Source organism: Pteropus medius, unplaced genomic scaffold (genome assembly GCF_902729225.1).
Source record: "Pteropus medius unplaced genomic scaffold, Ma_sr-lr_union100, whole genome shotgun sequence".
Taxonomy (NCBI): Eukaryota; Metazoa; Chordata; class Mammalia; order Chiroptera; family Pteropodidae; genus Pteropus; species Pteropus medius.
The window spans coordinates 28,323,195-28,339,743 of record NW_024350319.1 but is presented as its reverse complement, the minus strand read 5'-3'; the positions used below and the strand labels follow the sequence as shown (position 1 = coordinate 28,339,743).

General features: G+C 33.2%; 1 protein-coding gene and 1 non-coding gene across 3 annotated transcripts in view; both read right to left on the bottom strand.

Annotated features, from left to right (window-relative positions):
• ACSS3 (acyl-CoA synthetase short chain family member 3) overlaps positions 1 to 16,549 on the bottom strand; it is a 150,511-nt gene that overhangs the window by 20,174 nt on the left and 113,788 nt on the right. For both annotated transcript variants that reach the window (XM_039838932.1, XM_039838931.1), the window contains 4 exons: positions 15,882 to 15,977; positions 12,671 to 12,734; positions 4,527 to 4,608; positions 2,082 to 2,204 (listed from right to left, as the gene is read on the bottom strand). In XM_039838932.1, the coding sequence (XP_039694866.1) occupies positions 2,082 to 2,204; positions 4,527 to 4,608; positions 12,671 to 12,734; positions 15,882 to 15,977 (365 nt within the window). The remainder of the gene's footprint in view (positions 1 to 2,081; positions 2,205 to 4,526; positions 4,609 to 12,670; positions 12,735 to 15,881; positions 15,978 to 16,549) is intronic.
• On the bottom strand, positions 5,855 to 5,961 carry LOC120583562 (U6 spliceosomal RNA). The gene has a single exon (XR_005647803.1). It is a non-coding gene; the product is annotated as a U6 spliceosomal RNA (small nuclear RNA).

The window sequence follows — 16,549 nt, the reverse complement described above, 5'->3', positions numbered from 1 at the left end:
GAGAGACATAGAAAGTTTATTGGAAGATTCAGTATAGTTCAGATAACAATTTTTCCCAATTAATATAGATTTAACACAATGTCAATCAAAATCCATGTAGGAATTACTGTAACAATCAAAAAGCTCATTCTAAAATATACATAGAAAAGAAAAGAAAAAAAAAAAAACTAGAACACCCAAGACAATTGTGAAAAAGAAGAGCAAATGTAGACATTATTCAATTTAAGATACTTTATAAAGCTACACTATCAAGAAAAAATAGTATTGGTGAAAAAGATAAACACACAGGTCAATGAAACAGAAGGGATACTCTAGAAACAGATCCACTCAAATATTGTTCTCTGATTTTTGACAAAGATACAAAGGCTATTCAATGGAAAAAGGCCAGTGTTTTCAACAAATGATGCTTGGAATAATTAGCATCCAAATTTAAAAAAATAATAATAATCCTCGATCTACATCTGGCGTTATGTACAAAAAAAATCCTCAAAATGTAAATATAAACTGATATAAAATGTAAAACAATAAAACAAACGTAAAATGTAAAACTATACAACTCTTAAGTGAAAACAAAGGAGAAAATATTTATGACCTTGAGTTAAGAAAGAAGTCTTAGATACAACACTAAATCATGATCTATAAAAGAAAAATTTGGTGAATTAGATTTTATCAATAAGAAAAACAATTTCACTCTATTAAGGACACTTTTAAAAAAGACCAGTCATAGACTGGAAGATAATATTTGCAAATATCATATCAGACAAAGGACTTATATCCAGAACATCTAACGAACTCTCAAAACTGAACAATAAGAAAACAACCTGATTTTTTTTTAAAAAATGGGCAGAAGATATTAACAAATATTTCACCAAAAAAAGATATATAGATGGCAATAAGCATGTGAAAAGATGTCCAACATATTAGTCATTATAGACAAGCAAATTAAAAGCACAGTGAGATACTATTACCTATCTATTAGAATGGTGTGAATAAAGAATGACGACAATTCCAAGTGCCGATAAGGATGGAAGAAATAGGAAACCTCAAGCAGTGCTGTTGAGAATGATAAATGGCATGGCCACTCTAGAAAGCAATTTGGCAGTTTCTTACAAGCCTAAACGAATAACCATATAACCACATAACCCAGTAAGCCAACTGTAGGTATTTATCCTAGAGAAGTGAAAAGTAATTTTTGTACACACGCAAAACTTTATTTGAATGTATATTACAGCATTATTTATACTTGTCTCAAAATAGAAACAATCCAAACATCACGTAAAGGGGGAATTGTTAGTACGGCCACACAATGGAATACTGTACGGCAATATAAAAGGACAAATTATTGATATATGGCAACTTGGATGAATCTCAAGTATATTTCCTAAAGGAAATAAACCAGTCTCAAAAGCTTACATACTGCATTATTTCATTTATATGACATTCTAGAGAAAGCAAAAACATAGGAACAGAGAAAAACCAGGGGTAACCGGAAGTTAAGCATAGGGAAAGTTAGAATACTAAGGTGGTATTATAAGGGAATTCTTTGGCAGTGCTGAAATTTTTCTTTATCTTTTCTGAATCTATATAAGTAAATCAGTATTGTATAACAACAAAAAGGTGGATTTTACTTTATGTAAAGGTGAAAATTTTAAAAAGCTTTTTAAAATTCTTCTGGGGACTTTGTATAACTTACCTTGGAAAAAAATTCTCAAGATTTAAGAGTAGAATAAAATGTGGAAATTTACACAACTTAAAGATTATATACAAACCTGGTTTTCAAGCAGGAGCAAATCAAGATGCTAGAAGCAATTAAGTAGCAAGTATCAAGAAGCAAATGTATATAGACTCTCTCATAAGATGTAAGTGCTTAAAATCCCTCGCTATAACCCAGATAGGAATGCGGAAGGAGGAGGAGGTTAAAACTCACAGGAGAGGAAGTGAGGTGAAAGATACTAACCTAGCCTCTGCTTCAAATGAAGGGTATGGTAACTTTCCAGGTGGAATGAGCTAACCTTAATATTGACTTCAGCTCAGCTGTTTCTAAACACTGCCTAAAATAGAAGACCAATACTCATCGCTACCTCTTCGATGGCACCTGCAGAAATCCTGTGACCTGCAACATTTATCACGTCATCAACTCGAGACATAACATACAAATAGCCTTCTTCATCCATGTAACCAGCGTCCATGGTGTCATAGTATCCCTGAAAATAAGAATAAATAATGTCTAATTAGCATGTACTATTAGGTAATGCAATCATTTTCAAGCTTGGTAAAATATAAAATGTGATAGAAATGAATTTATTGAATGCACTTGACTTTTTCATAACTAGCCTATGGAATGAAATTACTTTTGAAAGCTTACTAGAATCTCTTTGCTCCCTTAATAACCAAGAATAAATTGAAGTGTTCTTATATAAGTTCAAATTAAGTGTTTGAACTTAAGAGTTGTAAAGTTTATGAACCCAATTTCTTTTTTGTAATTGAGAAGTAATAGCTCAATATTTTCAATACACTTCAGTCTTGCAAAGTAATGCTCTGGTAGATTTCTGCTTTAATTGTGTTAATTTTTAAAAGCTTTAAAATTCTCTATGAATAATTACAAAATAGAGGACAGTTTATTAACACAAATTTGGACTGAACTTGAGCTTCAGTGAAATACAGTTAAGTAGTAAGTATGAAATTTAATTTTTAATCAACTCAAAGTAGCAGCACATCTTCACTGGTCCAATAGAAGTCACAATAGAATGAAGAAACAAGAATGAGTAGAGAGAAAGGAATATTACCTCCCTAATGCTTCTGAGTTATTTGATACCTATGGAAAATCCCAGTGAGTCACTATTTGTGTTTCTTAATCTTTCTGACAGCATGTTCCTCTATTAAATGGGGTAACGAACTATGCCTTATAAGTGTTTTGTGAAGCATAAAGGAGGTGGTATATATAAAGAGGGCAGACCCTGGCACATCATGAGCACTCAATAATTGGCACTCTTATTGCAATTACTACTGAGATTACTATTAGAGAGACAATCTGGAGTATAGTTAAAGAGTATGGAATCTGGAACCACACTATATGGGTTAAAATATTAGCTCTGTTACTTCTAAGCTATGGGCAAGTTCAGTGCTATTATTAACCCCTGAGATGAGAGCTTTGAGGTCAGAGTAATGAGATAGTATAGAGTCAGTACTTACAGTTTAACCATAAACTGGAGCTTTAAAGGAGCTTTCAATCTTAAAGGTGATCATGTTAAAACCACATGCATATATTATTTGCCATTTTCAGGTTGCAATCAATCATACCCATATTCTGAAGATTTAACAGTGGCCCATCAAGTAGATAGATTGGGCTGACTGGAGTCAACTACACTGACAAATCTTCCCTGCCACAGTCCCTCAGGGACATGTTTAATCTTGGCTACTGAGGTCATTTAACTCTGAAATCTCTTTCTAAAGGAAGCTATTTTAATTCTTGTCATTTGTCCAGTTGATTAGGTTAGCTGTCCTTCACTCACAAATAAAAAAAGATAGAATGCTAAATACTTAGACTCGCTTTTATTTCTTTAATGAAATTCTGATCATTCTTTTTACCTAGTGCATAACAAAGACCAGGTATCTCTGTCAGGGAAACAGAAGTGAAAAGAAAGCAGAAAGGCACCCTCGCATGTATTATCAATAAAGTGCTGTTATAAACACAAAACACATAATGGTGGCACAGAGTAATAGGTAAATGACAAACAGAAAACAGGAAGACACTTTTTGATATCCTGTATCTGTATTTTAAAATGGGATTTTAAAATAAAGAGCTGAGAACACTCAGGAAAAAATGTCAAAAATAGGTAAAGGGAGGAAAACATACAAGATCTGGCAAGCCAAATGAATTTTGGTCACATAACTCGGAGCAGAGGAGGTAAAGGGGCCCTAAAGACAGCGTACAGTTCTGACAACGTGTTCCTGGTCTGTGCATGGGAATCCAATGGAGCAGGCATCCCCCGCCCCTGGGCTAGTACTGATAGCGCTCCACGGCCTAGTAGGAACTGGGCCTCACAGCAGAAGGTGAGTGGCGGGCCAGCGAGGGAAGCTTCATCTGTATTTGCAGCTGCTCCCCAACCCTAGCATCACCACCTCAGCTCCACCTACGGTCATCAGGCATTAGATTCTCATAGGCGTATCGGTCCCTGGTGCCAAAAGGTTGGGGACCACTGCAATGGAGGAAATAATATAGGAAGCCCCAAAAAGTTTTAACTTCACAAAAAATTTCCTGATAATATGGGCTATTAAATTCCAGGAAAAGCAGCTAAGAGAACTGAGAAATGTGTATGTCCAGAGACTGATAAAAATAAACATAAAAATTACTTATTTAGACATCTGTGGTTTGGACATCCTTATCCCTGATATGTAACAACTATTCCAGATAACCTTTAAAAGTTGCTTTGTGATCTATAACTCTAGAAGCAAGCTGCTCACTTTAATAGTCAAGAACTGTAAAGAAGTATATAATAAGTAAAAAATCATAATAAGGTTCTTACAGGAAACTTTTCAAAGTATAAATGCTTGAATGCTTCCTGATTCTTCCAGAGTCCTGAAAAAGCCCCAGGTGGTAATGGCAACCTTGTATAAAAACAGAGCAGTCAGAATTATGATGAAAGTGGTAATAAAGAGATTGGTTAGAACTAATAATTTTCCAGTGATGGATAATTACAATTCAGATCCCATACTGAAGTGTAATCTGTAAATCTGCTGGACAGATCATGTCTAATTGAGGCTGAAGTAGTTGATCATGACATAGCAGAGTCACTGAAGAATAACTGTAGTTACTGGAAAGGGCACAAAAGGCACACATTTGGCATTCAAATAGTTATCATCTGCAATTACTGTTGCAATAAGAAGTATAACAACCACACACAAAAATTCATAACTGAATTATTTTTTAAGAGAAATAACCTTCCACCATAGGCAAATACTACATCTGCATTACTGGAACTTATAAAATTACATAAAATGCATGTGAAAGCATTCTGTAACCTGTTGAAAAAACAAAAAACAAAACAAAACTACAGAGATACTGCTATGCTGCAGCTGTTGCAATTGTTATTATTACTTTTCATCACAAAACCCGTTGCAGGCAGCAGGCTGAATCAGGCAATCCTTTCCAGTCCTTTTAACTGACTTTGCCATGTTAATCCTTCTAAATCACCATGTATATAATTTTGCTTCATTGGTTCATTTTAGTTGTTAATATTTTACAAGCAAGTGTAAAAGTCATTGATTATTAAATATTAAAATACAATATGAATATGGCAACCACTAGAAATCATTCAAGTTAGCAGCATGTTCAGGATGCCGAGGATAAAGAGGCGAAGAGGACACTAAGAAGAGGTGGTAAATCAAAAGCCAATACAGGCCAGAAGAAGTAACATTGATTATGTGTAAAACAAACAATAATAAATCTGATGGAGATACATTCCTGCACATGAAATAAGAAATAATTTTCAGTTGTTCTCAAGAAATACATCATGCATGTTATACAGTCTTTTCTGTCTTTCATGGTGACATTTTTTAACCAGATACATTGGTGTAAGAAAATATATCCTTACAATAAAAAAAATAAAAGGTAACTGTGATAATAAATAGCAACCAACATTCAGGTTGGATTGAGGGTAACAGAGAGTAGTGGGGTCTGAGGCAAATTAGAATGCACATGTCAGGTCTAATGGCAGCATCTGTTTCTGAGTTCTACCTGATTATGGATGTACAGAAATGCTAATCCGAACCCTTAAACACATAACATCGCCCATCTTAAACTCCGTGTATATAGAAGGATATACTGTTAAACAAGCATCTCTTTCACTTTTCTTAAAATATAGAACACATCATGAATTTGCATGTCATCCTCATGCAGGGCCCGTGCTAATCTTCTCTGTATTGTTACAATTTTAGTATATGGGCTGCCAAAGCGAGCACCACCTCTTTCATTTTATCTACCCCAAATCCAAGATTTGGTCCACCAGCATCCATATACTGTCTCCTAACAGTAAATGGAGATACCTAAGTGCTTGCAATAACAACTTAGAGTTGTATTTAGTGTGTTGAAGATAATCTGAGTTTCCTAGTGCCCTAGCATATACCAAATTCAGGTATGTACATGGGACCAAGAGTTTAGCATTTTCTGGTAAAAGTGTTACTGGAAAGGAAGGGAACCTTTTATACTTCCCAGAAGTTGGTTAAATTTGCAACCTCTATTCATCAAAGAAGATGCCAGATAATCTGTGTTTTCTCTTACTTCCTGAGAAAAATATGGTACTAGAAATTAGTAACGTATAGACTATATTCTTATAATTAATGAAAGCATAGAGAATTAAAAGTATAGGTAGCCATCCTCCAAAAAAATAAGATTTAAGGACACAGCTGTTGTAAGAAACTTTAAATACCTGCATAAATTTTCTGAAGAACAGGAACAATATGGATTATCATTCCCATGAGAAAGGTCTGCATAAGTTGGTACATACTTATAGGCCTTGGAAATTAAGAATAACATACCAAGGATATTGTCCAGAAAGATAGTACAGAATAAAGAGAAATCCAAGGCCAAACACCAGTTTCAAAAAAGGACCAGAAAAAAAAAGAACTATTGAACAAAAATAAAAATAAAAAGTAGTGTCATAGGAGCCACTAGAGCAGAGTTTTAATATTGACCAGTCAATATTAAAATATTCAACAAGGTCAAATAAAGTGCAAATGTTTGAAAGTGGATTCAACAGGGGCCATAGAACTTCGTAATTAAGATATTTTGAGTATTTTAGGATTGCCATTTCAATAGAGTTGAGCAGGCAATAGCTGGAGTGATTAAGGAGTAAACAAGAAGTAAGTGGAGGCAGTAAAGTTAGACTACATTTTTTAAAAATTTGTGGTTAAATGGAAGGAGAGATATAAATGGGTGGTTTAATGCAGAAAGGCAGGCTGATGTAGGATGGGGAAGATTTAGATAGAAGTAGCCAGTGGAGAGAGGATGAAAATATGCAAGTTAGAGAAGAAAACATCAGAGGAATTATTTGATTGTTTTATTCATTCATTCATGCATGCATGCATATGCATGAATTAACTCATGCATTTATTTTCTTCATTCAATCAATATTTGTTGGGTGAGTGCTTGGTACTCCTCAGTCACTATGTTAGACATTAATGATACCAAGATATAAACTCTGGTGTCAGACCCAAGGAGATCCTGGTATATTGTGCACTACAAGAAATGAGTATTCTTTAGAATACATATAGGGAGAAAGACTGTCATGAATGATGTCTGTTTCATTAAGTTGATGTAAATATTTAAGACGTTTGTCAGGCAAGTTTAACAGCAGATGGTTAAACCCTGTACTGCAAGGAGCTTTTGGAAGGGAAGATTTTATCACTTAGTCAAGGTATGGACCTGCTGGAAATGGCAAATGTGTCTGTCACAAATTATGCTCCCACAAACTACTTCATTATCCCCAAGTATAACTGAGAAACAGGCTGGAAAGCAAGATGCGAAGTTGCACTTGATAATTAGTAGGATAAAATAAGGGAATGCTATGTGTTCTTCATGAATAAAGTCTAGTATCTAAAAATACAAATGTTGTCATTTGAATACTGAAAAGAGACACTAAAGGAAGAACCATGGAAGACACCATCTAACTGTCCTAAAGAAAATGAGAAAAGAGACGGTTATAAAATTGGAAGTGTTTGTGAATATGCATCAATGAAGCAAAAAGTGTGAGGAGAGAAGCAATAAGCTCCACAGAGAAGTTAGGTGTGTCTGAGCCAGAGCAGAGGGCAGAATTTTTTTTTTTTTTTTTTCCTTAACACTTTCCATGTTGCCATCCTAATCATTATTCTATATTAAACTCAGCTCTTCCTTCTGGAATGGTGAGTGCACTGGGGTTCTTTATCTGAAGCAATAAAAAAAAAAATGAACACTTTTTTTGTAATTACAATAACATAAAAATACATTGGACTGGCAGAAGAAAGGAAAATTTATGAAAACATTAAGAAATAGTCTGGTTAATGTCTACACTCATTCTTCAAATCGAAGATCAAATGTTATTACCCTGTGATACCTTCCTCAACACTTCCAATTTTCCAAGTAGAATGAAAAAGGGAGTTTTGCTGCAATCTATACAATAGTGAACCAGAAGTTCCTCTTAGAGTATGTGCTTTCCAAAGAGACCCTCTTTAATGTGGAAGAGGAACAGCAGGCAGCAGTAATACATGGAGGTAAGGGGGAGGCATCAGAGTGCAGAGAAATCCTTAAAAAGCTAAGAAAGGAGGAGACCATCCATCTCTGTAGAAAGCAACATATTTCTGACCAATCTGAAATATAAAACTAGATCCCTCTAATCTTAGGTAAAGGATGGTCTATATTCACTGCCCCACCGGGAACCCCTAAGGTAACAGAAATAAATTGAAGACATAACTCCTGTTTCCTACAGAATCCTGAAGTTAGATCCAACTGGGCTCCTGCAGTTTTTCCTACGTGGTCTTTAGGCTGTCCTTGGTTTCCACATGAAGCTACTTTTTATCTCCCCAAAAGAAACTGACTAGGCCATAATTTCTTTCCCTCTAGGCAAACAAAAGACTGGCTAATAAATATGAGTTCTAGCTGTGTAACTACTAATGACATTTAGACTCCCACGTCAAAAAAGAAGATAATATCTGTCCCACTGCCTACCTCACAGTATTGCTGTAAGGCTTTAAAAGATCATACTAAAATCTGTACTAAGATTTAGAAAGGAACTTTACAATTATATGACATCCTCGGTTTTACTCAGAGGATACACTGATGAAAAGAAAGCTGTCCTGACCCTCTCCCAAGACAACGCAGTGCAGTGACTGAATCGCTCCTCTAAGCTGTAAAGATGTGAACAAACATCATTAAGGGCCAAGAGTTCAATATCTGGAGGCTGAGAAATTGGCAGGCACCCGAGTATGAGGCACTCAGACAAAGCCACACAGATCCCCCCGCACTCCATCATTGCCTGCAAGGCACAGGCCAGTAGAACACAGCAGTAGGCAGCCACCCTGCACTTCCAATAGCAACAACCGGATCTGGTCAGAGAAAAAAAAAAAAAGGAGTATGCCTACAAGAGAGGAAGAGCCAGAGACCTACAGCTTTAATAACAGTGAGCACTGTGGTACTGAGGAAGGCAATTGCAGTTAATATTTTCTTTCATGCCCTGTTCTGTGTTGCCTGGAAATTACTGACTCATAGTTTTATTTCTGCAATTTGGAGTTCTGGATGCAACTGAAGGAGCACTTTCTAAAACACATGAACATTTTGTATTAATAATAATTCAGATATCATAACTTTCCCACTAAATTAACTGCCTGGAGTAAGTTTCAAAATCAAAGTAATTTTCTAACATTCATGCAGACATAAGGTTTTCTCTTCTACAAGAAAGGTAAACCCCATGAGTCCAAGTAATCTACGAAACTTCAGGATTCTTGTTTATTACACCCTAAAGTCTACAGTAGTTTAGAAATCACTAAAATGTCTACCTTCTGGTTAAGGGATTCCCAGAAAAGCAAAGCTGCGATTTCTAAAAAGCCTTAACAAAGGAATTTGAAAACCAAAGGGGATCAAGAGTTTTTCTCAAAATTACCACATGTCACTTTTCCAATTTGGGAATGGGGCATCTTAATACAATAAAATGAATTATTACATTTAGTATCTTATAAAGTATGGAAATATGACAGATTTTAAATAAACTGCCAGGAAAATATAGTTTCCAATGTTATAGTATTCGCAACAGATTTTATAGTGAAACAGGAAGCTATAGCTGTACTTACAGAAAGCAAATGAATTTGACATTAAAACAATGAGCTATTATCTTTATTGACTTATTTTATTATAGTTTGAGCCTTATACATTTCAAATATCCCATGCAGATTTCCCCCTCTATTCTTTATAATCACTATAAGTATAATTAGTGAACATAAAAATACCATTAGGGAATATTATTCTTTCAAAGACTATTCTAGTTTTTGATACAAAGCATGCCCAGTGGTGGCTTTTGATGCCAGATCAGTTTTAGGCCCTCATTCTTATTTCTAGTGGCCTTACCCCCTAAACGTGCAAAGATAATAAAATATAGCAATCATTGTATATTCAGAAATCATGAGAAGTGAGAAAGTACAACCTAAAAATTGTCCACAATAACATGAAAAATTTTTAAAGGCAAACTGACAATAAAGTTCTTACGTTGTTAAATTTTATAGATATTTAATTAAACATGTATTCATTTTGATTATAAATTTTTAAATTTGAGAATCAATGTATTTTTCTTAAAGTTTAGAATTTTGGATATTTTGTGAACCCTTGATACTCTATATAATCCCTAATAAAACACCTTTTATAGGCCACCAGGTGGTTCTGGGTCCATGTAGCTAGTCTCTGGAAAGAACCAGGCTTCCAGATCATAGATTTTCTTTAAAATGTGGGAAAGAATGATTATCTCTCAAATTATACAGTTTTTTTTTTTAATCACAATAATTTTTGTTAAGTCAAGAAGGTGTGCTTTTCCCCTTCACTTAATTCAATTAAGCATTTATTTATTATGTGCTCTTAAAAAACATTGGCCATTTTCCATTCTGGAAGAATGATGTACCCCCTCAAGGCACACACAATATCTATGGACTGACACAAACAAATCTTCTTAATAGATGTTAAATATGAAAATATTTTAGGCATACTGCAAGTAGCCATTGGGATTCATGAATAATTTTCAGGTCAATAAGTTAGAGAGAAATGGCTACTAGAGGTGTGGATTTCAAAAGGGAATCCTTTAGCTCACAGATGAAAAATAACGTTCCTGAAATAAGCCTTCGAGAACTGTTGTTTTTTTTTTTTAAAGAGAGATCTTGATGACAAATTTTTTTCTTGATTATTTTTACTTTACCTTTCAAATATAATTACATATTATTATATATTACACATATAATATTTTCAAATACCCAATATTACTATTACCTTAAGAGAGGAATCAAAGTCTACTGCATGTTATAATATATTTTATCCTCAAATAATTTATAATAAAATCTCAAAATACCAAATCTGAACAATAAAATTCCCTGTTTAGATATAGAGAGGGAGAAAAAATTATTCTAAATTGGCGCCAATCTAAACCATCGAATGTTTTAAAGCAGTAGTTTAATTACCTTCAATTACTTGAAGTCATACTAATGGTTACAAGAAAAAAATACAGTTTATGTGGGCTATTATTATAATTTATTATTTTTGAACAAATGTGGGGCAAAGCTACCAATAATTAGAATAACAGAATGCATGAGGGGCTTAAAACCGTGCTGGTATCAAATACTGCCATGGGATCTTGCAAAGTTGCTTGATGAAATAGATGACTCACTCAAAGTTAGGAGGTTATATAAAAATGTATGCTGCTAGAGTGTTTTTAAAAGCTCTGAAAAACCATGTGCTTCCCTAAACAAACTAAACATCCGCTCACAATCTTGTTCAGATTAATTCTTTAGCAAGCCCTCCCCCATCCCCAACATTTCCCTGCTTACAGGCCAAATTCCAACCAGCTCTATTTTAACATGGATTCTGATTCAGAAAAATATGACTACAAATGGTATATTAGCCTGAGACAATCTTATATCAATTTGAGAATGCCAAGTAATAAAGATTATTTCAAATAAATGGGAAAACAATCTTTTTTTAAAAATTTGACATGCAATGTCTTTTATTTATACCAGCTCATTTTCTTTAAACCATATCAGTATATTCTACTTAAACCATATCAGTGAAAATGTCAATATCATGCTAATCAGAGGCACTAAGCAACCTGTGTCAACTATTAAAATGTCACATACTGTGTGTCTCCCAACTTAATCAACTTCCACGTCAGCTTCCACCAGCATAACAATTTTAAAATATTGATTTAATCATATTAAATTTAAATATTTTTACTTCAAATTTTGGCACTTTGCCTGATCAAGGACAAAAAAATGTTAACAAGGAATTGTGCTACCTGATGAGTCAGGGATTTTATATTATGATGTTTGACTCAGTAATTACACTTTTAGAAATCTATTCAATATTATAGTAATTATCAGAAAAGGAGAAAAGACAACACAAAAAATGTTCAACATAGTATTATTTATAATCATAAATATTAAAAAAAAAAAAACTAAGAGGCCTAGAATGGGGATAAACATTTTTAAAAGACAGAGTAAGAGTTAAAAATAGTCGTGAAATAGGGTTAAAGAAAAACAACAATCTACAAGAATAAACTGAACTGTTTCAACAATCTAAAATGTTTATCAAAAAGAGAAAAATCAAATATGAAAATTAACAGTGTATCACTGAAATGTGGGAGTACAGTAATTATACTTCTCTATATTTTTGATATTTAAGTTACTTTCACCACCTGGGTATTACTTGTATAATCAGAAAAGGTTATTAAAAGGATACACAATTTATCTTTTTAAAAAATTTATCTCAATTTGTTCTACTTTATAGGCCTTCAATGTTTAAAGAGTTGGCACTGTGTTTTCTCAAACAATACTCAAGCTTATTCTGCAAGCTCCTCACCAGTAATATCACTGCAAGCATTTCATTATTTTTTTAATATTATATATCAATTCTTGCTCTTGTAAATAATAGTATTAAAATTTTGCTTACTTTACCACAATATTTCCTAAACACCGAGCCTTCAGTTTTTGCATGTTGTCATCCAAAACCATAACTGAAAAGTCAAGCATAAATAAATAATCAAACAAACAAATAAATAAAAATTTGAATTAAAATGCATGACTTTAATGCTTAAGTGTTCCCATATTTCCTTTTTCAACACCCAAAATACTAGCTTAAGAAAGGTGTATTATAATTCTTATGAGACCATGAACATATATAAGAAAGCTAAAAGGTCTCACCAAAAATACAGAGTACATGCTTTTGATTTCTAACAAGTTCATAAATTTTCTTTCAGAATCTCTCTTATATAAATACATCCTATTTCAAACATGCTGGTAATTTCATGATCTATATTCATATCCACTTTAACGTATCTTTCCATTCTATCGAAAGCATTAAAAATATGTTTAGCTTTTCAAAAATTAAAGAAAACAAGTTAAGTTAAAAAAAAAAACACTAAAAAATATTTCAAGCAATAAAAATAAAGTATTTAAAAGCCTGGAAATCTCATTTTTCTGATTTAAGTCTTCATATCCACGTACAAGCCTGAAAGGTCAATTTAACCTTCCAAATTTTATTCCAATGCTTTCTGTGCTATACTGTTAAAATCCTAAAAGATTTTAGGAGATCAAAGCTTGTATCTACATTCAATAACCCTTAATGGAAAAAGAAATGGAAATGAGGATACATCATTATGTTTTAAGATTTAATAGATTCTTTATGTGGCTTCATCCATCCAGGTTATTCTACTGAAAGAAGCTATGAAAAAAAGACATTATTCCCCCCAAAATTAATCACTCCTTTCCTTGTGTGCCCAGAGCACTTTGTTTTAAAATTCTAGTCTTATAATTATTAGCAGTGTAGCTATCTGTCTCTCACTAGATTGTGAGGTCATTAAGGGTGGAGGCCATGCCTAATTCATCTTTGTTTCCACAAATCCCAGCATAGTGGACAATTTACTATGTGCCCGTGAGCACATCCTATTACCCCTTCAATTTCCTATCTAAAAAGTGGGAGTAGTTCCTTTCTCATAGTGTTGGTACAAGAATTACTTGAAAAAAATAATAAAGTTATAAGCTTGCATAAGGTACTCAATGAATGTGAAACTGTTACATTACATTGAATGATTTTCACACAAAAATGGTTTCCTTTCTGTCTCAAAAGGATACTACTTTTTTATTATAATATTGAATGTTATGTTATGCTTTTGAATCTCTGAATAGCTACAAAACATATAAAGATCATAAGTCACAAAGTCACTATTTCCTTGGTTATAAATTGGCTTTCAGACAATGAGAAACTTCTGTACTGAAATTCCATGAGGCATCAAAGTTTAACTCTTTCTTACAACTCGATATAAAAATGGTACTGAACTACTGAAAAGGAAATGTGTTTAAATCTCCCAGAAGCATCAGCCCCTAAAAATGGCCCAACACAAAAGCAGTTTTTCTGACAAAAGGAGTAGAGATGACAGAACTGTTCAAAGGGAAGATTTCACTAAAACTGGATTCACCTTTCCATGCCTGGAGAAGTCAGTGACTTCATAGAATATCTATTTCTGCCCTTAAACTTAATATCTTTTTATAAATATATCTGTTGGGTTAAACCAAATGACCCATATTTTCTTAACCAGTCATTGTCCTTGGAGGAAAATACAATATTTTTATGTTAGAGAAGCAAAAGACAAATCTCTAAATTTTGTAATTTATATGCAAATAGGAATATATGTATGAATCATATTCTGTCTCAAAAAGCTGTGTTTTTCTCATAAATCTAATTAAGTTAAATTGTATGACCTTATACAAATAACTTCTGTGCTTCATTTTCCTTGTCTCTAAAATGAAAGTGTGAGTCTAAATCAAGTCAGTCCATCTGGCTTTCCTTAAATATCAATAATACTAGTACCTAAGACTGAATTCAGTCTTTCTATTAGCAGACGCTTGTGTTAATGCTTCATTGTGTTACAACACAATGAAGCACGTAGAATTATTCCCATTTAGAAATAAGAAAATTGAATGTTTGAAAAGTTAGATATATAATGGAAAATTTAGATATACAATGGAATATTACTCAGCCATAAGAAAAGATGAAATACTGCCATTTGTGACAACATGGATAGATCTTGAGATTAACATGTTAAGTGAAATAAATCAGAAAGAAAAAGTTGAGAACCATATAATTTCACTCATATGTAGGATATAAAACTGAAAGCGACAAATAAACAAGACAAACAAACAAAACTCATAGACACAAACCAAAGTTTAGTGGTTACCAGAGGGAAAGGGAGAAGGAGGGGAGGTAGATAAGGGTTAAATGGAGTCAAATATATGGTGACGAAAAGAGATCTGACTTTGGGGTGTGAACATGCAATACAATATACATATGATGTATCACTTGAAACCTATATAATTTTATTAACCAATGTCATCCAATAAATTTAATTTTAAAAAAAGTTAGATGACTTGTATAAGTTATACAACTAGGAAATTGAGTCCAAGAGTAGTTATTGAACTATTATAATCACTACCACCAATTTAAAAACAAATATTGAAAAATATTGTATCTCATTGTCACATACCATCAGCATGAATGAAATGATTTTTCTTTTTAGAATCCTTATTTTTTACACTTATTTTTAGCCGAGAGTTTCAAAAACCTTATCATCACTCCTAAATTAAAAAGTAGTGTATACAATGGGAAAAAACTGCAGCTTTTGTAACAAAAACAAGCAAACAAACAAAAGAAACACAAGAGTTTGCATTGTCTTCAGGACCTAACCAGTTGTGTTACCTTAGGAGAGTTATTTGGTCTCTTTGGGCACCAGTTAACTCATCTCTGAAGTGGTAATAATATCTCTGAATTAAATATCCTTCAGCATGAAATGATGTACGTAAAGTACTCAGCACCTAGCAGGTATTCCATACATATTTATTTCACATCCATACCTTTAACATGCCTTATATATAACATATTTTCTTGGTTTTGACGTCATTTAGAACGTGTCCTTCGAAGCCTACAATCTTACTTTTGATCAAATCGGCTCATAAAAATTAAGGCATTCCTTTTGAATACAGGTATTCATTCAATCAAATACTTACTAAGCACCTAGTATGTTTCATGTAATATGATTCACACTATGCACAAAAATTGCCAAATTTATTAACATTACATATTTTAAATAATCAGGGTCATATCTCACCATTGTATCCTGGGACACTTTTTCCTGCTTGTCCTGGAGGAGGTGTTTTAGAATTACCTAATCCAATGCATGACGCTGTAATTGGGGATCCAGTCTCTGAAAAAAGAAATATTATTTACCACTTAATGTTTCAATCTGAGATCATGATTTCTTTAGTGTGTTACTCCTCCTCTCCCCCAAGTCTGTCACAGAATTTAATTGCATGAGGAATAGATAAATAGTGCAAATGCATTATTGTAAATTTTTAAAATCCAGTAATTTATACCATATCAGCATCTCTAAAACTTAAAAACACAAATTTAAAATAATATATATAGTAGTGCTTCTTTAAAGAAAAGAAAGGCCTCAATAGTGTTCTCAGCTGTGGATCAGGAGGCATAAAGAACGGAGAATTACATGACTGTCAGAGTTTTACAACACATGTTAAAAACGAAAGATTTCTAGAAAAGATGCTTTCTCTTAACTCACCGAGAATTATTTTATCATGGTAAGTAACAGCTATATATGAAATATTTGCTATTTATAGCTTAGTCTGTGGAATAAGTAACCCCAAAATTTTAAACAATATCATACTCTAATATTTTTAAGAACTACACCTGCCTAGAGACCTTGTATCTAAAGTTGAATTTACCAATGTTTTCTCAATCTGTTTTTTCTGGACTTCTAGA